General features: G+C 33.1%; 1 protein-coding gene across 7 annotated transcripts in view; it reads right to left on the bottom strand.

The window, feature by feature from the left end:
- The window catches only part of SKIC3 (SKI3 subunit of superkiller complex), a 114,030-nt gene that overhangs the window by 5,136 nt on the left and 84,281 nt on the right, over positions 1-24,613 (bottom strand). For 5 of the 7 annotated variants that reach the window (XM_074282038.1, XM_074282040.1, XM_074282039.1 and 2 more), the window contains 6 exons: positions 18,201-18,329; positions 14,832-14,953; positions 11,536-11,694; positions 8,719-8,871; positions 4,479-4,609; positions 2,071-2,194 (listed from right to left, as the gene is read on the bottom strand). In XM_074282038.1, coding sequence (XP_074138139.1) covers positions 2,071-2,194; positions 4,479-4,609; positions 8,719-8,871; positions 11,536-11,694; positions 14,832-14,953; positions 18,201-18,329 — 818 coding nt within the window. Of the gene's footprint in view, positions 1-2,070; positions 2,195-4,478; positions 4,610-8,718; positions 8,872-11,535; positions 11,695-11,735; positions 14,743-14,831; positions 14,954-16,759; positions 16,825-18,200; positions 18,330-24,613 lie in introns of those variants that run through there. The other 2 variants (XM_074282043.1, XM_074282044.1) reach the window with 2 other exon arrangements.

Here is a 24,613-nt window from a genome sequence, read left to right as displayed (position 1 = left end):
AAAAAAAAAAAAAAAGTACATATTTGATTCACCAATTTAACAAACATCATATTTCTTCATAGTCACCCCACAAGGCAGGCTGAATAGAAATTATCATAGCCCTGATAAGTGACCTGTTTGCAATTATTTAGATAAATCATTGGTACAATCCTAGTGGTGTAGGGCCTGGCATCAAGAAGACTCATCTTTCTGAGTCCAAATTTGGCCTCACACACTTTACTATTTGTGCCACCTTGGGCAAGTCACTTTACTTCAATTTCCTTATCTGTAAAACAAGTTGCAGAAATAAATGGCAGAGCATTATAATATCTGCCAAGAAAACCTGAAATAGGGTCATAAAGAGACAGACACAATATCTAACAACATAATACTAGAAAACCTAAGTCTTCTAATTTCTAGCATAACACATTTCCCACTAAGAATGCTTTTTTTCTTAAGACAATTAGCATTTCTTCTATTTAAATAGTATTTTTTGGCTTTTATTTAGTTTTTGCACATATATATGCATGTGTGTGTGTATATACATATATATATATATATGTATATACACACACATATATTTTTTTTCAAATTTTACATGATTTTCTTTTCCTTTAATTATGTTAACGACTAATATTAATTTTAGGCCAGACACATTTTATTAGGACAGTTTTCTGAGCGTTTGGCTCTACAAGCAAAAATAATATACACGTTGCAATAACAGACAACACTCATAAAACTTTACTAAACATGCATACTTTTTTTTTCTGATATACAATGGAACAAGGAAAAAGACAAAAAAGTTGCACAAAAGGCTAACAAGAAGGGTCTGATCCCCTACTAGACTACATAGATAAATATTCCTTTTTGTCTATAAGGAAAAAAAAAAAAAACTACTCAGTAAAATTCCTTCTCTCCTTCACTTTGTAAAGATAGAGAATTAAAAAAGAGATTTTTAAATTGCTTCCTTAAAAAGGAAGCAAGACTTTTAACCTCAGAATCATAAATTAGCTTCAAAATAACACTGGGACCATATAGCTAAAAGATTTTTCCTATTACAAGTTCAGCTAGCTAGAGGCTCTAGATTCCTAGCATTTTCCATTAATTGGCCTAGTATATTTCTATGAAACCTGGTAAAATTTTAAAATAGCTGGTCCCACAATAGCTTATTTGCAAATGCTTGCACTTGAATATACTTTTAATCATTTTTAAGTACAGCTAAGGCAGCCTCACTTTGGCATACATTAAAAAAAAAAAAAAAAAAAAAAAACCTCTCCTATCTTTATTAATGCACATGTGCACATCTTGCTTTGTATTTGTGATGGGAAAGCTCAATACAAACTGACACACATGGTATTGTGATCATTTAAAGAAGCTTAAAAATTACTACTTTCTTCATCTTCTAAAAAATAAAGCAAAAATAAGCAGGAAAATTATTTTCTTTCAACATTGTGATATCCAATAAAAACATTACATTCTACATCATTTCAAAGACTTCCCTTTAAATGTAGATTATAAAGAGGGTTATTCTCTCCTTAAAAAATTCTTAAGTGGAGGCTCAAACTTTAGAAAGGAATATCAATGCCAATGACCATTTCCCTCTTTCAGAGTCCAGGCTAGTGTTTGTTCTTTATCTCCTTGTTTTCTTATGCTTCCTTTTGAAATATCACCTCCCGAATATCCCTTTCAACCTCCACACATATATATTCTCATTATTCTCTCTCTCTCTCTCTCTCTCTCTCTCTCTCTCTCTCTCTCTCTCTCTCTCTCTCTCTCTCTCTCACACACACACACACACACACACACACACACACACACACACACTTAAAGTGCAGAGGCAAATCAAAAATGAGCTATGCTCAAAAGAATATTAAACTTTTTAGAAAGGTGGGAATTTCTCATGATTCATAGCAAGATAACAACTAGAAAAGGCAACTTGTGATTGATGTATGAATACTCCTGAAACTTGAGGAGATTGTACTGTTTGTCAGTATTGCATGTATACTTTCTTTAAACAGGAAAATTATAAAATTTAATGCTAAAATCCTTAAGATAGAGATGAATTGCCTTGAAATTAAATCAATTACTTACATCAATTAATTCATAATCATCTTTGGCATACAAATGTCTCAGCAGATACCAGCGTGCAACTGATACAATAGATTTGGGATACCCAGGCTTATATACTATTCTCTCCAACAGCCGCCGTGTCTCCCTGAGAAAATAAGAATTGATGTTTATAGCAACCTAAGCAATACCAACCATTTCACACCTTACCCACCATAAAATCCCTATTTTCTAATTTCTTATTTTGCAGATATAATCCTACCTAACAATGAATTTTTAATTCAAATCTTTCAAAATGAAGAAAATAATGTATTAATTCTGGCCACTTTTGAACAAAAAAAATGCATACTTTTTTTTTTTTTCTGATATACAATGGAACAAGGGAAAAGACAAAAAAGTTGCACAAAAGGCTAACAAGAAGGGTCTGATCCCCTACTAGACTACATAGATAAATATCCCTTTTTGTCTATAAGGGGGAAAAAAAAAGACTACTGAGTAATTTAGTTTTTAGAAAACCTTCCATAACTGAATAGATTTTAATGAATAAATGCTTATATATTATTTACAAGATGGAGGGGATACAAATAAAATATTTAAACCAGTAACATGTTAATAACATAATTTCCTTTCATTTGACTTTTATATAATCAGTCAGATGCTTAGAGGGAGACAACACTTTTATTTGTCTAATATTTGACTAAAAATATAGTGGAATGGTTTAAAAATTAAGTCATCCCCTCTGTTAAAGCTTCCACTCATCCAAATCCATTAAGTGCACTGTTATTTCTCGGAATTTCAGTAGAGGTCTACTTGGCCCAACCCTGCAGGTAAAACAAGTGTCCCTTTTACATCTCCCTGAAATCAGAGTTTGCTTCTGCTTGAAAAGTTTCAATAAGAGAAAGGTCAATAATTTTCAATGTAACCATTTTTGGAACAATTTTGTTAGGAAAAAATCTCCCCCTCTATTATTTAAGGTGTTTGCTTCTAGGTCTGCCTTCAAAGTAGCAAAAAGTAGGCACATAAGAAATGTTCTTTAAATTAAACTTAACATGAGATGTGAGTTTGAGCCTTCAAACGTAGATCTTCAAATGTTTAAATACTCACCTGCAGACTTCCCTTTTCCAAGCTAGACATTTCTCACTCTTTCAACTATTTCTCAAATCTAAGTTTCCAAGCCACAACTTAGTATCACAATGCTTTACTTAAAAGAAGATATTCTGAATTGAAAACAATATTCCCAGTTGGTCTAAGCATTACAAAGTGTAGAAGGCCACAGATAATGGGGGAATTCTGGATGAGGTATGAGACCCTTCAGCCCAGAGGCAACCTGCTAACAATGTCTGGTTTGGCTCCCTATCTCTCCTAAAGGTTCTTGGCTCTCTTGATAAGTCAGGAGGCAGTGATAACCTGTGTTGTAATTGAAGCAGAATGATATCAGGTGGCAACTACACACAATAATAAGTTGTTCATGTGGTTCCACGTGTGCAGTATATACTTAGCACATGTGTATTAGGGTATATAAAAGGGGAAGACCTTGGAATAAACGTACTCCATATTTTAACCATCCTTGGAAGTCTCACCTCATCACTCCTCCACTAAGACAGTATGTTTTTTCACCCTAGCATGGGGGCTCTAGAAAGCACAGTGTGTCTTGTCACCCCAACTTGAGGGCTCTAGAAAGCACACAACACCTTGGCGTGGGGGCTCGAGAAAGGACAATACATTTTGTGGCCCCAACTTGGGAGCTCTAGAAAGCAGGATACAATAACAAAGTATTTCTTAATCTAGGTTACAATAATTGTCATTAATAAATACAATAATTAATACAGCTTAAGTTTGCATTAGAGAACAAGGACTAACTTTGGAGGTAGAAATACTTGGGTTCTGGTCCTGCCTCTTGACACATATAACTTTGTGACCACTGACAGATTACTCAATTTTTCAGTGCTCTCAGATAACTCCTCAAATTGCTGAGATGCACTGATGAAGAATTTCTATAGCAGGAGTATTTTACATCTGAGAAATCAAAGGCCAGACTCTCATTCTTAACTCCTAGTAGACTGCATTGGCACTGTACCATTGGCCTCTAGTCAACTAAGTTTTTCTTCTCCACATTAAATATACCAAATCAGGTCTCCCCTACATCCCACAGGACATCAACACTTTATATTTATCCTAATTTATATATATAAATATAAACATACATAAGTAAAGTATGCCTTTTAGACCTTCTGCCAAATAAGTGACAGAAACGTTGACATTTATGGATTGAAACTATGGAATGTAACTAGAGGCATTTTTTCAGGTTGACAATAATCTGTGTGTGTGTGAGTGTGTGTTTATCTATCTTCCTTTTAGATGATGATTAGAAAGATGGTAAAGGAAAATGTTAAATGGGAAAAACAGTTGTAGACTATAACTTGATGATGTACCTTGCTCCTATTTTGCGATGAAACTGTAACAGAGCTTGCAACAAAAGAGCCAGTGGGCAAAAGCAAAGTTTCAGTGCTTCAGCTGTAGCTTCCTCAACCAAAGATGGCCAGTGATCATTTGAAATATCAGCCTATGAAAATGTAAAAGAAAGGAAAAGATAATAATTTTAATTTTATTTCAAGTTTACTGGGTAGACTAAAATAAAGTATGACAAAATGCATCATTATTCCATTTTGATTTCAAAAAGTGTCTAATCATCATTTGGATAATCTTTTCTTCTATTACATATGTAAAACTTAATTAGTATTAACTAGATTTTAAAACTACTCATGAACTGATACTGAGTGATGTGAACAGAACCAGAACTGTATGTAGTAACACCAATATTGTGTGATGGATCAACTGTGTGTAACAATACAGTAATTCAAAACAATTCCAAAAGACTCATGATAGAAATTCTATCCACACCCAGAGAAAGAGCTATGAAGTCTGAATGCAGAACAAAGCATATTATTTTTCACTTTTTTTTCCTTTTGTGGATTTTTTCCTTTTGTTGTTTCTTTTTTTACAGCATGACCAATGTGGAAATATTTAGCATGATTGTACAGGTAGAATCTATATCTGATTGCTGGCTGGTTTGAGGAAGGAGGGAGAAAGGGAAAAACATTTAAAACTCAAAATCTTATAAAAAATAAATGTTGAAAATGATCTTTATCTGTAATCAGAAAAAGTAACATACTTTTTGCAAAAAAAAAAAAAAACACGATACATGATAAATCTATATTTCTAGGTATCAACTTGTAAATACTGTCAAAAAGAAAGATGGTGTTACAAACATTTTTAGCAAGTCCTCTCAGCAGTAAAGTGATGCAAAATGATTTATTAATAAAGAAAATGTTTACTCAGATGTTTACAGGGTTTTTCCTTTAAAAGAAAAATCATTAAGCAAGAGGCATTAATCAAATTTTAATTAACTAGGGGGAAAAAAATCAACATGTATGTTTTACATATAGGTGTGACTATGTGCACATCTCACCAAAAAATACAAATTTTAGTTCTGCTACATTATTTAATGCCTCAGAAAAAAAATGTTCATTTCTAAAGGGAAACAATAAAAGAGAAAATGATGGCTATTGCCTTGAAAAAAAAACATTTTTTTTTTGAGGCTGGGGTTAAGTGACTTGCCCAGGGTCACACAGCTAGGAAGTGTTAAGTGTCTGAGACCATATTTGAACTCGGGCCCTCCTGAATTCAGGGCTGGTGCTCTATCCACTGCTCCACCTAGCTGCCCCTAAATAAGTTTTTTTTAAGTCTTAGAAAATCTTCCATAATATATCTGAAACTGTGGTTTCTAAGATTCAAAGAGCATTGATTTCTGAGTATTTTAATGGAATAGAAAGAACATTGGTTTCAAACATTAAGTTGCAATCAAAACTGAAATAGAAGTTAAACCAATAAAATCCAAAGACAATTCACCCATGAGTAATTTGGGCAATAATTTAAGGGGAAACCATTTAAATAAACTAAAAATAGGAAATGAATGAAAATCATGAAGTGTTTGCTCTAAAGATGGAGTTAATGATACATTCTAAATTATCTAGTCAAAGAAATCAGGACTGGGTCAATTCTTTTAAAATTATACTAAACAGGGAAGTTTTCAAGAATCAAATATCCTGCTTTAATCACTAAGAAATTCAAAGCAAATATCTTTTTAATGTAACTTGGTATTTTTGTATCCTCCTATGGTATATGTGGCTAGCATGTGCTAGTCCAGGAGTTGGCAACCATATATTCAAATTTTACTTCTGATGTGACCATATATAGTAAGTCAGTTAGTTTCTATAAGCTTGTTCCTTCATGTGTAAAATTGGGAATAATATTAACCATATCCCTTATCCTCAAAGGGTTATGAACTTTGACTATGATAATGAATATGTAACATGCTACCTATCATTAAAATGCTCTACAATTGTCTGCTATTATTATTCTATCTGTAATCTCATCATAAAGTATTTTGTAATATTAACAAAAAGAATTTACTGCAAGGAAAGATTACAATATTAGCACATATAACATAGGACAATGGCCTCATACAAAATAGCCTGCAATATGTAGATGAATTCTATAAAAATTAGCAAAACAAGGACATACTATTTTACTATGAAACTATTAATTTTATCATAACAACATAAGACATTTATTTATATAGCATTTTATATACATTATCTCATTTGACCAAGTATCCTCAATTGACTTATTACTTTTAACACCTATTTTGCCTAAGGGAATAATATCCTTGTGGTTAGATACAAATTGTAAGAATCATTATTTTATTCTAACTTCTATTGGAAGAAAGTTTTGTTTTTTCTTTTTAATTTTTTTTTAAGAGTTCATCCTGTCTAGTCCTCAAATGTTCTTCATATATGGTACCATGTTACATTTCTACCTTTACCATATTTCACTCATTTTAAACACTGTAGCCAATCTAGAATACACTCTGCCTGAATACCTACTGTCATCCCTAATCTCTGAATATCTGGTTCCCAAGGCCTGAAATACTCGCCCCACTTCAGGACAGTGTCAGATGTAAAATTGTTAATTCTTCCCAGTACCTGGCACAAGATCGCTGCACACAATACCCTTTGATCCAACAGTGTTTCTTACTGGACTTATATCCCAAAGAGATCTTAAAGAAGGGAAAGAGATCCACAGGTGCAAAAATGTCTGTAGCAGCCCTTTTTGTAGTGGCAAGAAATTGGAAATTAAATAGATATGCATCAATTGGAGAATGGCTGAATAAATTATAGTATCAATGTTGTGGAATACTATTGTTCTGTGAGAAATGACCAACAGGATGATTTCAGAGAGGGCTGGAGAGACTTTCATGAATCGATACAAAGTGAAATGAACAGAACCATGAGATCATTATACACGACAAGATTATTCGATGATCAATTCTAATGGAAGTGGCTCTCTTCAACAATGAGATGATCCAGACCAGTTTCAATTGTTCAGTGATGAAGAGAGCCATCTACACCCAAAGAGAGGACTGTGGGAACTGAGTGTGGTTTACAAGAGCATTTTACTTTTTATTATTGTTTACTTGCATTTTTTTTATTGGTTTGAGTTGATTTTTCTTGTGCAGAATGATAATTGTATAAATATGTATGCATGTATTGGATTTAACATATATTTCTACCATGTTTAATGTATAATGGACTACTTGCCATCTAGGAGAGGGTATGGGGAAAAGGGGTGGAAATTGGAACACAAGGTTTTGCAGGGGCTAAAGTTGAAAAATTGTCCATACATATGTTTTGAAAAATAAAAAGCTTTAAAAGATCTCTGGCATACAGCAGAAAACTTTGTTTACTGAATAAAAACAGGTTATCATCATGTCCTTATGGCAGAACAGGATAAAACACTTTTTTTTGTGATGGACTTTGAAAACTTAAGGTCATGTCTAAGTCATTAGGCAATTGAGTGTAAAGATGGAGGGAAACTGTCATTTAGGTGGTGATATTTTTCTAACAAGCTATTGGCACTAAAGGGATTAAACTGTTATAAGGAAAACTCATAGCTAAGATAATGGTACATGGTATAATACAAAGAGCAGTTAATTGAGAGTCAAGAAACATGGTTCCAGTACAACTGCTGCTCACTTTGCTGTGTAAACCTAGACATGTCATTTTATATCCTATACATCACTGTCCTTATTAAAGATGTGAGAATAGATCCTTAAGTGCCCTCCCAGTACAAACACTATAAGGGAAGTAAAAAATTAATGACGCATTCTGAACAAAAATGGAAATCTGAAGTATTAATAATCCACTTTTGGTTACTTCTATCATATATCATTACCACAAAATATAAGATTAGGTGTTTTTTTTTTACTAACATTTGGTTGAACAGTCATAAAACAAAATCGTAATTTTAAGTTTCTCTCGCCGACTGAACTCTTCTCTCTGCTCATGGAGTTTAACAAGTCTAAAATGACATGATGTTTAAAAGGTAACCAAAGTTAAAGAAAGAATAACAGAAGCTTTTCAGAATATAACTATGCCAAATAGTTATCATCAACTTAACAATTCAATGCAACAAACATATATTATGTGAAAGGCTCATGGGTGCTAAAGATAAAAAAGACCAATTGAAAAAACAACCCTTACCTTCAAGAAGCTTGTGTACAACTGGGAAATGGAACAATTATTCATTATAATAATTATAAAAGAATCTTACCATGCAAACTTCCAAGGCAAGTAATGCCAGTCTCAGTAGACTTGAGAGTTTTCCATTCCAATTACCCTGCTGAGATGCCACCTGGAGACTCTTTCTGTAGCACATCTCTGCAGCGCCCATCATTCCCTGAGACTGATAGACCTGTGCTAACCACTAGAGGAAAGGAAGAAACCAGGTTTTAATTTTATTTATACCAATCAACTATCAGTCTGTTAACCATTTCTGGTATTAAATTTATTAAGCAATTTGGTTCCCCACCCTCAACAATTTCATCACACCTTTGGAGTAGGTACAACTTTTATTAAATTATAGATTATATTGATACTGAAAGCACAATACATGCCTAGAGAGTGGCAGATTCTTTACTCAATTCTGCAAATCCATATCCCACTTGAACTGCCCTTATTCTGAAGCCCAGGAGGGTTGGGGTAGGGTGGGGTGGGGTCTTCTGAAATTTTAAGTGGCTATAAAAAAAAAACAAGGAGAGCGCATCTACTGCAGTATCTAATCTTCAATCATAAGACACTAACAAAACTTATTGAAAGCGTCATACTCTGCATCTAGAATTTAAGTGTACTAAACCATATACCATTTTTCAAGCAAAGATTTTATCAAAAAGAGCCTTTTAAGCTTAAATTTAATAATACAATGTTTGATACTTTTCAGTGATCTTGACAAGCAGGTTAAAGATTGGAATGAATGTGTAAAATATCTGTAAACAAACAAATATCTATATCAAAATTTCCCTTAAATTTTTTCTGATGTTTGAACAAATAACAAGAACATCTTATTTTCCTTCAGTTTAATTAACAACACCACAAAATTTTAGGCAAGTTCAGTTTAGTCTTAAGTAACAATGAGTATGTAGTGAAATATACAGTGTGATAGTAAAATATACTTCAAATAATAACAACATAATAATAATTGATGTTCATATAGCACTTTAAAGTCTATAAAGTGCCTTAAATATATATACTTTCCCAAGCTTGGCAACAAGAGTTACATCAAAATGGAATTAACTTTAACTAGGCTGGCCATTTGCCTACAAGATACCTAGAAGATAACTGTCTTTTTCACAAAGATAAAGTATCTAAACTCACATGGTTGCTGCAAGGAAAATAGACATTTCTAAAGAAGCTGTTAAAAGTACTTTTGCTACTAATACCTGAATATTTTTTAAAATATTTACAATAAGTTTAGTCTAGAATTAAACAAGAAGAAGGGAACAGTACAGGTTGGACTGCATTCAAGAAATTACCAAATTCTTAATGACGCCAAACTTTTTTTCAGAAACAAAGGTCTTTCTTTTTAATATTATTATTCTATTAGTGTTGTTATGTGTTTTTTTCTATGAAACATAATAGTCTCCAAAGAACTGAAAATGAGTATCATACATAAGGCAACGGAGAAACACAATACATAAGAAATGATGAAGTTTGAAGAAGGCAGGGAATAAAAGATATCATTAACAGGAATAAAAATGAAGAGAGACTGATCCTGTGACAAGGGTGAGAAAGAATAAGTAGAAAATAGTCCATCATTATATCACTATAAACTCAGAAAAAAGTCTCTATTGGAGTTACTTTCCCTGTAGAATTTTAGTTTATGGAATCCTACTTGTCCTTACTCTGAATCTTTTGAAAAGTGCTTTTCCCAGGATTGCTAGGTGGCACAGTGGATAGAGTACCAGCCCTGAAGTCAGGTGGACCCGAGTTCAATCTGGTCTCAGACATTAACACTTCCTAGTTGTATGACCCTGGGCAAGTCATTTAACCCCAATTGCCTCAGCCCTCCCCAAAAAAAGTGCTCTTTTCTTAATCTAGGATTCACACTGGACTAACTAACTTTCTTTCTCACAAATTTTAAGGTGGAATGGATCACTTGACCCTAAATAGCCATCACTGGAATCCCAGCAACCAGTTCCTCCCTGTTGGTAAAAATCAAATTTCTCATTTATTTCTCTACCTTTTGAAGGATGAGATTTTCCTTAAGCCAAGTCAAGAAATTCTGCTTGTGTCAAAAAGAGAAAGTTCCAATAGACATATGAGTAACTTTAAGTTTCCCATAACTACTATATCATATCACTGTGGCACACTAGTAATCCATTTTCACAACTCTTCTTGTAGATTCCTCTAAATTATTCTATGCCATATATAATGAATTCCAATGGCAAACATATGTCTATTTCTGACTTCACTGATCTTCACCCAAATATTTTCTACCATAGTTTTATTTCTTCCCACTCTTAGACTTTTCTTAAACTTGGGCTAAATTTAAGAATTAACTGATAGTTCTATTTTTTCAGCCGCTTTTGACTTTTAGAAACTAAAAATCACAACAGCAACCTGCAAGGCTCTGAATGGATATAGCTTATTCAAAAACAACAGCAGAGTTAAAAAGTAATGTGGAATAGCACTATCTATTGGGAAGACATACTTAAAAAGGCAGTGCATTTTGTAGGGGAATAACTCAGTAAAAACTGACCAAATTTTAAAGTCACAGAACAAAAAACAGCTGATCCAGAGGGAATGTCAAGGAACATCTAATCTAATCCTTAAATTATACAGGGAGAAAAAAAAAGCAGATAGAGGCCCAAAGAAGCAAAGCAGTTAATGAATGAGCTACAATGAGAATCCAATTCTCAATCTTTTGACTACAATTATTTTTTCTTTATTTTTAACTGAGTTTAAGTGATTTCCTCAATACAAAGTTGCTTAAGAAAAATAACTCTTCAATGCTATCACTTACTTAGGTATTCTAAAGTACCTAATTAGAGCTAGAAAAAAAAAAAAAAAAAAAAAAGAGAAAATAATTTACCTGCCAAGCTGAAAATGATGTTGAATTGGATACAACTGTTTTTTGCAGCTCTTCCAGAACAGCATCTGGAAGATGTTTCTGTGCCTGCAGTAGAGGTTTACATTGAATTTGCCTTAAAAGCAGGAAGACAGCTGGTTGGTCATGGCTACTTTTTAAATGCTAAAAATAAATAAAAATAAAGTCAGAAGAACAACAAACAATTTCTTAAATTACACACACACACACACACACACACACACACACACATCATTGCTACTTTCCCAAGTGGAGAAAAAATTCTCAAAGAATATAGTTTAGTTGAAAAATAATGAAAGTATGTTCATTCTTTAAAAGTAAGCCATTAACTCTGCTATAGTATGGAAACTTCAGATAAAATACAGAACATATCATCTAATTCACTATTCATTACTCAAACCAATATATGGTGTATATTTTTTTAAATTGTCATTCTGAAATAATAAATTCTAACACTAAATGTTGAATTACATGTTTCATCTAGGAAGATGACATAAATGACATAAATATCAGCTTTATTCCCAACAATGGTAACAGATTTGTATTGACTTGTGTAGTTGCCTTTTAAAAGCACATGTTGATGACCTCCAGCTTATAAATAGTTGACAAAGTCTAGGTATTCAAAAAACCTGTACCTCATTCTTCCAGCTTGAAAAGAAAGGAGGAAAAAATAGACAATACCCTAAAAAATTAGAAAAAGAACAAAAAAGTCTTGGATCATTTATAAATCTATGAGTTCAGAATTGTAAGAAAAAAAGAAATTGTAGGAGGAAAAAACACTGTATAACAACTCCCAAGCAAGGCCTGGCCTACATAAGTGGTTCCTGCCCTAAAATATATTTCTCTGAACAATCTAAAATTTCATTTTTTTGCTTTACTGTCTGAAATACTACTAAAATAGAGATTTTACAAAGTCATTTTTAAATAATGACAACATTACTAGGAGAATAAGAAGATGCCATTAGTCCTTAATGTTAATGAGTTCAGCTAGATACTTAAATATTAAAAGAGAAAAAAATTGGTGATCTTTTTTAATGGCCTACAGAAGTGAATAATAATAATTAGAATAACAACTGACATTTAAGTGGTGTATTAGGGTTAGAAAACCTTTGTATATAATGTTTGATTTGATACAAATAAAAACCTTGTGAATTTAGATTATAATTCCATATGCCCATTTCAGGGAATTCAAGTGACTTATCCCTTATTGGACAACTAGTGAGGGTCAGAAGCATAATTAAAGCCCAAGGCTCAGATATACCAAGTGTCCATTCCACTACATTTAGGAAGGAAAAACTACATAGGAGTATTAAATGAGTATGATGCTTCATTAGAAGCACAGAACAAGAAATGAACAAGAAAAGGTCAATATCAAAGACAAAAAAAACTATCCAATTCAAAAATTTTGTCTGGGTCAACCCAGGAAATGTGGAATACATTCCTTGTCTTTCCCTTTCTCTTTCTCTTCTATAACACAAAGTTCTCTGCTGCCAGTATTCATAATCATGCAAGGATAGTTACTGCTGTACTTCAGCTGTAGTATGAAGTATATAAGCTTTGTAGACTTGGGAACTTGATAACCATTTATGACATTGTTTCTATGGGGGGAAAAAAATTTCCAACAATCATTAGATGAACTTTTGGAATATCAAACTAACCAAAGTCTAAATGATGATTTATATTAAATTTGAATAAAATTAATTAGCTTACATAGGTTCAAACCTATAATGTTAAGTCCTATTAGTTTCAATTTTAACCTAAAAACATCCAATTAAGAAAATTTAACCTGTTGAAAATAGTTAAGACACAATTTTGGTTAGAAAAAAAATTTATCCCATTCTTACTGAGAACTGATAATTATAAAAACTTCATGAAGATATCCCCCAAAACTTTTTGAAATTTCCTCATACTATAAGTACTATTAACCCATTGTTCCTTCATTTTTATAACACAACTAAATTTGATTTCGTATGACACTTTAATTTATGACCTCAGCTAAGATCTTAAAAAATGATTAGTCTGGAAGTAAATTACTAAACTAAGCATAAAAGGAAAAAGTTAACTCCAAATCACCATACCTTAATCGAACATATTTTTCCATCAGCAGGAATTTTTCCCTTTCCTTCCATCAAAGGGGAGATTCAGAATTATCAAAAATCCCTCCCTTAGGTGTCAAGATATATAAAAAGGTACATTTTCTTGACCTTGCTATACTACTTCCTTTTATTCTAACATGAGATTTTAAAGATTCTAATGAAAAGAACACATTTATCTTTTATTAATGTCAGAGTCTTGCCAAGATATTTGGAAACACCCTGGTAAGCCAAAAATAATAAGTAAAGGGGGGAAATGAGAGGTAATATAACATACTGCACTGAATAGTGGATCTGGAGTAAGGAAGGTCTAAGTTTAAATCCTACCTCTACCATTCACTAGTTGTGTAACCATGGAAAAATTCTCTATATTATAAAACTTATTTATGAAGTTATAAATGATTCTATTGTAATGATCTTTATTCTGTACTGGTGCAGGGATTTCCCATGCTGATGAAATCACAGATCGCTGAAGGTGATATTAAAGTAAAGCTTTAATAAAATTTTGCCAGTTTGGAAACGCTTAACATATGGTCCTGGTAATAAAATATGTATAATTACTCAAGCTGTATGTTCTAGATCATGTGGAAAAGCTTTGATTGATGGTTAGAGAGCAAGAAATTCATTTTGCGTTGCAAAATTGATTATTAGGAAGAACTGAAAGCCATTTTGAACACAGGAATACAAACACCATTCAACCCATCTATCAGAATTAAGTATCTATCACTGAGTAGAAGTATGAATGGGTAAAGTAAAAAAGTTTAAGTCTTTACAAATAAAATCCAATATTATAATGACTCCAAAAAATGCTTTTTTCATCTCCAACATTTAAGCAATTTCCTGAAAGTCTTTAGGTACTATCTCATTTAACAAGAGAGGGCTGGGATCCTAAAAGAATCCTTAACATAGCAAGTGGCATAGTTTGGGGAAGCCATCAAAAGTAAAAATATTGCCTTGTTCACAGTGCTAAGGAGGTACTAGTTAAGACTTCTTCTTAATGGCAGAGTATTCCTGATTTCAAAATCTTTTCCAAATGGTATCTTCACACTACTACAGTGTTCTTACCCCTGTATCATATTTCTTCCAACCAGGTGTTATTCTAAAAGTAGAAACAATAATTATAGAGTATCCTTTTCTCCAAGAACTTTAGGTAGTGAGAAGTCATTTCATTTTAACCTATTACAGTACCTTTGTGCAGAGAGCCTCAGCTTCGGAAATTTTCCCTTTTTCTATTAAACCAGTGAGAGCTTGACAAAGAGACCACTTTTCAATAGTCTGAACATAGCTTTCGGGAAGATTTTTTTCTTTGACTGTAAATAAAAACAAATTTATTTTTCTTTTCAATTTAACTAAAGTTTATACAAAAGTAATCAGCTGCTAAAAATTATCCATTATTATCATTATGAAAATGTTAATAGGGAAGAAAATTTCCCGACCATGAACAAGAGTCCTTACAGTCAAAGTTAAAGGTGTCAAAAGCTTGAGGATGCCTTTGGATATGGATGGAAGGCAACAACAATACAGATCTTAATATACCACATTGCGTGCTCAGTAATTCTCACATGAGATACATGGATGCCTTTCTATCTGGATAACTGATTCAGGAAAAGACTGCACAACTGACTGAATCTAGAGTCATCCTATGGCTACCCTTCCTCCTAAATAAAAACAAAAAAAAAAAAAAAAAAAACCCCAAATCCATGGTGTATTTATCTATGTTCTCTAAATTCTAATATTCTAAAAAGCTAAAGAGTAAATAGATAATAAATACTATCAGGGAGGTACCCTAAAAAAAAAAAGAGTATAAGAAACATTACCATAAGCTTGAAAAAGATCTGTGATATCAAAACCAATCTCTCTCTGTCTTTCTCTCTCTCTCTTACATACACCCACACATATATACATATCCCCACTCCCAACACTCACACACAAAAATTTACATGATATTTAAAAGATAAGGATTTGGAACTTACCCTATCCTACTTTTACTTTTTATATAAAACTAAATCATACTCCTACCTAATTATACTACAAACTGCAGAATCGTCAATAAATCATAAAGGAAATATAGTTTAATATTCATCCTGCCATAGCAAAGTGGAAGTTCTTTAGAACAGGAATTATTTCATTTTTGTCTGAATCCCCAAAGTCTACCATAATATCTGAAACACAATATATGTTTGTTGAACTGAATTTTATTAATATATCTTTTAAGATCTTGAGGACTGGTGAGGCAGCTAGAAAGAATGATAAATGAAAGGCACCAAAGAAGTTCTTCAAACTTCCATGTTTAAGGACTTAACTGGCCTCATCAAGACTGGGGTTCTCAAAGGCAGTTAAGTTTATACACACTCTAGACCAAAGCATCTAGCTCTCTTCATCTACCCTATATATATATATATATATATATACATACACACATTCACTCTCTCTCTCTCTCTGTGTGTGTGTGTGTGTGTATGTATATATATATATACACATATACTCTACATATGAAGTATAAAACTTCATAGTCCTTTATCATCTAACCAATTGCCTAAAACTCAGTTCTATATATATATTGTCTCCCTCCCTCTCCAAATCAGGCCAAGTTGAGGACTCACAGGGCTCTGAGTCAGAGGATACATGTTTTCTCATACCAATTATATGAATTGTTATGCCCAATAAATTAATCTGGACACCTTCAACAAAAGTATTGTTAGATCAACTATCGTTAGATCAACGTGGGTGGATATAACTATATTTCTCTCTTTGTTAATCCCCAAACCCATCACTAGTCTCTCTCCCGAGTCTATGCTATTGGTGTGTCTTCTTGACAATCCAGTGGACTGAATCATTGCTTAAGAATATCAGAATAATAAAAACTTTGGGGAATCCTTTGTTCCTCTGATGGTCAAATAAATATCTAGGGAGAAAAGAACCATTAATATAGAAAGGGTCAAACAAAGAAAAAAACAAAACAGATTCATATTACATTACAACAGTGACTTGCATGTGGAAGATGAATTTGAAAAGGCTTAATGATTTTATTGATGTGGAAAACTCAGTATAGAAACTTCCTCTATGAAGAAACGAAAATATACATATGACTTAATAGGTAAATTCTAAGGAGTTACCTGAAGCATGAAAAGGTTAGGTTACTTGTAATTGCCACAAGTAGGCTCTGAACTCATATGTCTCTCTGCAAAAAAAAAAAAAATCTACTTTGACCATAGTAGATTCCGGGGCGGAGGTTCGTTAGGGTGGCTTGGTTCAGTCCCCCTGGAATGGCATCAGTTTTTAGTCCTAGAGAGAGGATAACTCATGCATGAAGTACATCCTCTGATAAAATTAGCATTCGAATTGGAAGTTCTATGTGTAGAACTACTCGACTGTCTACCTCCAATGGTCGAAATTGGCCAGGGGTTAAGTCTTGGGTGAGTACTATCTACTATATCACCTTTCTTGCATATAATAGTCTGAGTTATTGGCCACTGATTAATACTGAATTGCTAAGGGTTTCAAGCAATTGAAAAATTCCAAAAAATTTCATTTGAAAACCAACAAGCTGTGTTGTTATAATCCTATAAGATATGATATATAACTCTTTAGTGTAATGTAAGCAAGTCAGAAGAGGGGGGAGGGAAGCAATCAAAGTTCTAGTATTAAAGACATGTACTAAAGTAGATATCCAATTTTTAAAATAAAAATTTTAAGTTATCAAATTTAATTTCATCAAAATTTAATTTATCAAGATAAAAAAAAAATCCCAACAACCATATTACTTATTTTTGATGCTTTAATTTAATTCTGCCTTTGGTTCTTTGCTTTATCAAGCATTTCAATCTTCTCCAAAGACAAATATTGTAGTGCCATCAAGGAAACTGTCATCAGCTAGCTATTACTGATAGCTAAGAAACAGAAAATGACAAAAGGTTGACATTGACCTGTAACAAATTATAGATAATCTGAGAATAAAAAAAAATACTGCTGAATTTAAAATTAGAGTAATTCATTTCTAATGCTAAAGCAGTTAAAAACAAACCAAAAAAGTGCTTATTATGCTTATTAGACTGAAGGATTTAAAACATCAAAACACAAGGACAAGGAAAAGAATTTCTCTCAGAACATTGTTAACTACACTTGTTTAGACTAACTAGATTAAAAATTCCAGAAATAGTAAAAAAACAAAAAAACAAACAAACAAACAAAAAAAAAAATACTGGTGTCTAAGCTGGTTCTACCTTTTTTTTTTATCCTGATGATTCTCAATAAATTTGCTAATTTACAAACCCCACCAAAAAAAGACCAATCAAATTACTAAAACCTTTATTTTGGTCATATTGCAGTGGGTAAAATGAAATGTAAAAATTTTTTCCCTAAAATAGGTAGGTATAGCTGTTAGTTTAAAAGAAAAAGTTTTCAGATAGATAGCAAACAACCATTATAACTTAAACACTTTAAGGCATTTTACACAATAATGTATTCCAAAATTAATATGTATTTCTTTGTACTTAAATACCTAAATTCAATCTAAAAGTTTTCAACTAAAAATTTTTTTAAAGTTTTTTAACTTACCTGTAGCAGAAATAGTGGTCAACTGTGCTATGTCTAGCTCTGTCCTCTTTGGCTGTGCATTATTTAAGAGAGCCAATGTGTTATCAGCATAACAGGCCGCCATTAGCCCTGCCCAGACAGCAGGATCATCTGAAAAACAGAAAAAGTAATAAAACATAAAACTTCATTGTTAGGTTCTTACTAAGTGCTAATGAGATAATGAGATATTAGGTTCTTACTAAGTGCTAATGAGATAATGAGATATTAGATTCTTACTAAGTGCTAAGTTGGTACTTAACAATTCTCTAGTTCCGGCCTTTACTGGGAGTTTTACTTGTGAACTCCTGGGGGAGGAGCTTGCATGCTTAGGAGGAGCAAGTTCATTGGTTGAAGTAATTTTTCCCAGAAGCCCTTGCGTTATCCCACACCCATTCTCTGGGAGGATAAAAGAGGACGGCACTGGAGAGATAGAGTCTTGTCTGGACCAGACTTGAGGCGGCTCTCTGGAGGAAGAAGTCTCTCCTCTAGACCAGAGAGCGATTGGCAGTCTCTGGAGACAACAGAACTTTACATATTGGCGTCCACAACGTGGGGCAAGGACTTTTGCTTATCCTGACAAGGACTTATTCTGAGCCCTTCAGAGGAGCTAGACCGGACCATTGCACTTCATTAATATAATAATTTACCTTATGACGAACCTTAAAAGACACCATATTTGTAAACAAAGGAAACTATTTTAGTCCCTGAAAATCCTGATTGAAGATTTCAGTGACTTTAAAGAATTTTGACTAATTAATGTCACAATACTGACAAAAACCAAAAGGAGACTGACCACAGCATTTCTCTCTCAAGACATACTAATAATTTATTCATCCATTCCTACACAAAGAATGAGAACACCTTAAAAAGCTCTGCTTTTATAAGTCTTCATAGGTAGTTTGTTTAGGTAATTAGGTTAATAAAAAGTTAATAAAAAGTAACTATCTTTACTGGGAAAATAAAATACTAATCCTAATGATAGTCACTCAGTAGCAATATCCTCAAATATAAATTAGTAATTAAATTCAATAAGTATTTACTAAGTATTTTCTACAAGCCCTGGCATTGTGTAAAGTCAAGTCCTGGATATAATGACATGTAATAAGGAGAAAAACCCTATTAGAAGAAACAACACAAACTGAAGAGCAACTGGAAATGCATTATGATGGAGAAGTCACTAAAGTTAAAATCAGCCACAAACAATTACTAGCTGTGTAACCTTGGGTAATCCACTTAACCATTATGTGCCTCAATTTCCCCATCTAAAAATAAAGGGTTTGGATTCACTGGCCTCTAAGGTCCTTTACAATTCTAAACCTATGATCCTGATTCAGTTCTATCCTCTTATTTTGCAGCCGAAGAAAATGAAACCCAGAAAGGATCAAATCATTCAACTAGTATCAACTTTGATATCAAAGATCATTTCCCACCTGGAAGCTCTCCTGGACTTCATCATGGCCTCAGAAAACATCATCTTGAAAAATCATATCAGCTCTGAAACTCATATCCTTTCTAGAGTGAAAAGTGAACATTGGTGAGCTCCTCCCTCAATCTATCTAGGGCAACCAATTCATTATTTCCAACTGGCTGTAGGATTTCATCACATCCTAATAATGCCTGGTATTTCTGCTAACCTTTAACACCCCTTTTTTCAGTGACTGATTTTTCCTCATTAGATTGTGAGCTCTTTGAGGGCAAAGACTTTGCTTTCTTTGTATCCCTAGTAATAGAAAGTAGGCACTTAATAGAAATTTACTATCAAATGACAGAGATGAGATTTAAACTCAAGTCCTAGAAGTCTAAATGCTCTTTCCACTTGGGCTGAACCTTGAAGAATGTTAGGAATTATAAGAGGTAGAAGTGAAAATGAAGTACATTTCAAATATGGGAGATAAATTTGTGCAAAAGTCATTCCTTATTTTTTCCTCTGGGAAAAGGGCTGAATCTAAAAGCTGTCAGGTTATTAGAAATAAAGACCTATATAAATAATATCTAACATATTATCCCTCATCACATATTTGGGATCCACATGCTTGACTTTCCATATAAGTAGGAGTGTTTTGTTTATTAATCTTGTGAAGATCAAATCCTTTTTAGAGAAATGTCAATTTCAATGAAATTCCAAATATTAAGCAACATGGACTACATCCAAATTCCTGTACATACAAAGAATCCAAGGACTTCCTTGAAAGTTGTTGCATAAAAAAATAGATGAATCCAAAATTTCCGATTTTATAATTTATTCCAATCTTTCAACAATTTTAATTGTACTATTTTTTTTGTCATACCCACAATTTAAAAATCTAAACTAGGGAGTACTAGTTAAAACTGTTTTTTAAAAAAAGTCTTTTGAATGCCAAGAGCTTTTTATCAAATATTTCTAGTCAGTATATTGTCATCCAATATATCTATCATTCATCAAGTGACTGAGATCCATATATTTTTGACTTATTGTAAGAAAAATTGTGGCTAATAGCGAGTAAACTATTAATTTTGTGCAGATCAAATTATGTTCTAAGAAATACCAAGTGCGAAATAGTTCTAAATATCAAATCAGTTACATTCAAACTACATGCAAATTTAGTATTTCCAAAGAATTTAGACAGTTCCTTGTAAATAATAACACTCGAACCATAAAATTACTGAAAATATGCCATCACTCTTAAAATGAAATAAAATAAAGCTAAAAAGAACTGGTCTCCATTTTTGAAATATCATTCATTCTTTAGGTCACAAAATGTCTATAAACTATCACTTTGTTCATTTTAAAACCACAAACATTTCTGTAACACAATCAACAATTCTTTAAAAATCTAAAGGAGGGTCATCATATACAAATTTCAGGAGTCAGGGTAGCAGATAGAAAAGTGGGATAAAATCTACCTTTATCTATAATTAAATGGGATGAGCAGAAGAAGAGTGGGAGCAATATGAAACTATGAGAAAGTCAACAACCAAAGCTTATTTTAGGAAGAAATCTTCTGTAGTTTATACTATACAAACACTAAAAACAGCTCATATCAATCAAACAATGAAACAAGCCACACTTATATCCCAAAGAAATACTAAAGAGGGGAAAGGGACCTGTATGTGCCAAAATGTTTGTAGCGGCTCTTTTCATAGTGGCTAGAAACTGGAAAATGAATGGATGTCCATCAACTGGAGAATGGTTGGGTAAATTATGGTATATGAAGGTTATGGAATATTATTGCTCTGTAAGAAATGACCAGCAGGAGGAATACAGAGAGGCTTGGAGAGACTTACATCAACTGATGCTGAGTGAAATGAACAGAACCAGAAGATCGCTATACACTTCAACAACAATGTTGTATGAGGATGTATTCTGATGGAAGTGGATATCTTCAACATAAAGAAGATCCAACTCACTTCCAGTTGATCAATGATGGACAGAAACAACTACACCCAGAGAAGGAACACTGGGAAGTGAATGTAAATTGTTAGCACTACTGTCTATCTACCTAAGTTACTTATACCTTCGGAATCTAATACTTAATGTGCAACAAGAAAATTGGATTTACACACATATATTGTATCTAGATTATACTGTAACACATGTAAAATGTATGGGATTGCCTGTCATCTGGGGAGGGAGGGGAAAATTTGGAAAAATGAATACAAGGGATAATGTTATAAAAAAAAATTACTCATGCATATATACTGTCAAAAAAATTTATAATTATAAAATAAAAAAAAAAAAAAGAAACAAGCCACAAGCATTTATTAAGCACTAATCATGTGCTAGGCATTGTACTAGAGGCAGATACACAAATAAAGAAATGAAATAATCACTATAATGAAGCTCAATGAGAAAGACAATAAATACTTGTGGGGTTTGGGTTTTTTTTATTTAAAAATAAATACAAAATAGTTTTTAAAAGTAGTTTGGGAGGGAGAAAACTAGCAGTTGGAGGACCAGAAAAGATTTCATGTTGTGCTAGACTATTATCTTGAAAGGGAAGAACAATTTTATCTATGTGGTAAAGATGCAAAAGGAATATTCTTGGTATGGGGGACAATCAGTGCAAAGGGCAAAAAGGAAGAAAAGAAGGAACAAGCACCTACTGTGTTCCAGAAATCATACAGATATTATCTCATAATAATCCTATGAGGTAAGTGCTAATAAAAAACAGAAGCAGTATCTCAGGTAAGAAACAGGTTAGAAGAGCAGTTTGGTGGGACCATTGTGTAGGAAGGAAGTGATGTAATATGAGACTGGAAAATGTAATTGAGGCCAGGTTTTATAAAGTTTGAGAAAAAAAAAAAAATCAACAGAAGAATTAGCAAGAGAAACTCCTCTACGGTTGCCTGAGAAGAGTCATGGTTAGATATGACTTTAAGAAAAATCCTTTAGAAAAAGTGTTTAGAATGGTGAACAAAGTAAATTTTGTCTGATAAATCAGTAGAATGAGGCTGCCAAGAGAAGATAGAGAGAAAGAGAAGAGGACCTAAGATTGAACCCAAGGGAATGCCCACAGTTAGGAAGTGTGATGAACCAACAAAGGAGGCTAAAATTTTAAGATCAGGTAAAGGAGAGACAGAGAAAGGAGAAGAACCAGAAGAAAGGAGCATCATAAGAATCCAGAAGACAATAAGTAGAAGAGGTTGCTCAAATACAGTAGAATGGTCAAGAAGGTTAATACTAAAAAAAGATCAGTAAGCCTGGACTCAGTGATCACTTTGGACACAGAAGTTTCAATTAAATGATGAGCTTAGAAGCCAGATTGCAATGGTTTAAGGAGAGAAAAAATATGAAAGCATTAAGTATGAGCAGATTTCTTTTTCCCTAGGAGCTTGGCTAACAGAGCTTATATGATGATAACGTGAGGGGATAGTAGAGTTTAGTGAAGGCTTTTTAAAGATGAGGAGAACTGGGCATATTTAAACATAATAAGGAAGAAACCACTACATAGCAAGAGATTAAAGACTAGGGGAAGAGGTGGAAGGATGATTAAGGGGGGTTTAGCAATAGAAGATGGATCAAAGGTACATGTTGAAGCGCTGGCCTTAGTAAGGAAAAAGAGCAATTGTATTGTCGAGAAAGGGAAGGGTTATAAAGGTAGGGAAGGGATGATATCAAAAAGTTTTGATATGAGAAGTGCAAAAGAGAGAGCTCATAGGCAAATGGCCTGAGCAAAATAAAAGGAAAAGTTCTCAGTTGAAAGGATGTGAGATTCTTGAGTAGAAAGGAGAATATCTGGAATCATATATACAATGAGTGAGATAAGGAATGAACTGATGAAGAATAAAAGGATTACAGCTACATGGCAGAGAGAAAAGTGTCCTGGACCTAGAAATAGGAAGATTTGAATTCAAATTTGGTATCAGATGTGCTCTGTGCTTACTAGCTGTGTACCCTGTGCAAGTTATCTATCTAACTTCTGTTTGCCTTAATTTCCTCAACTATACAAACGGGAGGATAATAATAGAGCCTATGTCTCAGGGATGCTATGAAGATCAACAATGGACTCTTAATTGGACTCCTTGCCTCCAGTTTCTTTACTCATCGGGTCCATCAAATTTATCAATCCAAAGTGATTTTCCTATCCATATCAACCTACTATTTAATAACCTGCAATGACTCCCTTATATTTCTTATTCTTGAGTCATTTCAGTCATATGCAACTCTCCCTGACCCCATAAGGGGTTTTCTTAGCAAAAATAAGTTATACAGATAAGGAAAAAAGAGGCAAAAAAAAACTTGTTTAGAGTCACAGCTAATAAGTGTCTGAAGCTGAATTTGAACACAGGTCCTCCTGACTCCTAAGGCTGATGCTCTATCTACCACTCCACTTAGTTACCTTCTTCTACTTCTAGAAGCAAGTAAGATATAAACTTTTTTTGGCTTTTAAAGTCCTTCACAATTTGGTTTTAACATACCTCTTATTTTTTCCAGTAGTAGTTTATTTTTCCAAATACATGCAAAGATATTTTTCAACATTCATCTTTGCAAAACTGTGTTCCAAATTTTTCACCCTTCTTTCTCCACTTTCCTCCTCCCCAAGACAGCAAACAATCTGATATGGGTTAAATATCAACATAACTTTTTGACCTAATTATACAATCATTATTATTCTATGGTCCAGTTACACTGTCTTTATTAATGTTATTGACACAAAAGTCTCCTACTTTTAGGGCTTAGCATTGGTTTTCAATCACATAACTCCTACCTTACCTTCACTTCTTAGTATTACCTTTTTCCTTCAAAACTGAACAAAGCAAGACTTCACAATGAAGTGTTTTCTGATCACAGCTAGTACTGCCTCCTCACTCAATTGCCTTATATTTATTTTATTTCTAATTTGTTTTATATACAAGTTACATCCCCTGATAAAATGTTAAGTTCCTTGAGGACAAGAACTAATTCATTTTTATCT

The sequence above is a fragment of the Sminthopsis crassicaudata genome, chromosome 1, assembly GCF_048593235.1.
Source record: "Sminthopsis crassicaudata isolate SCR6 chromosome 1, ASM4859323v1, whole genome shotgun sequence".
In the NCBI taxonomy this organism is placed as follows: Eukaryota; Metazoa; Chordata; class Mammalia; order Dasyuromorphia; family Dasyuridae; genus Sminthopsis; species Sminthopsis crassicaudata.
This window is presented reverse-complemented; position numbering and strand designations above follow the sequence as displayed.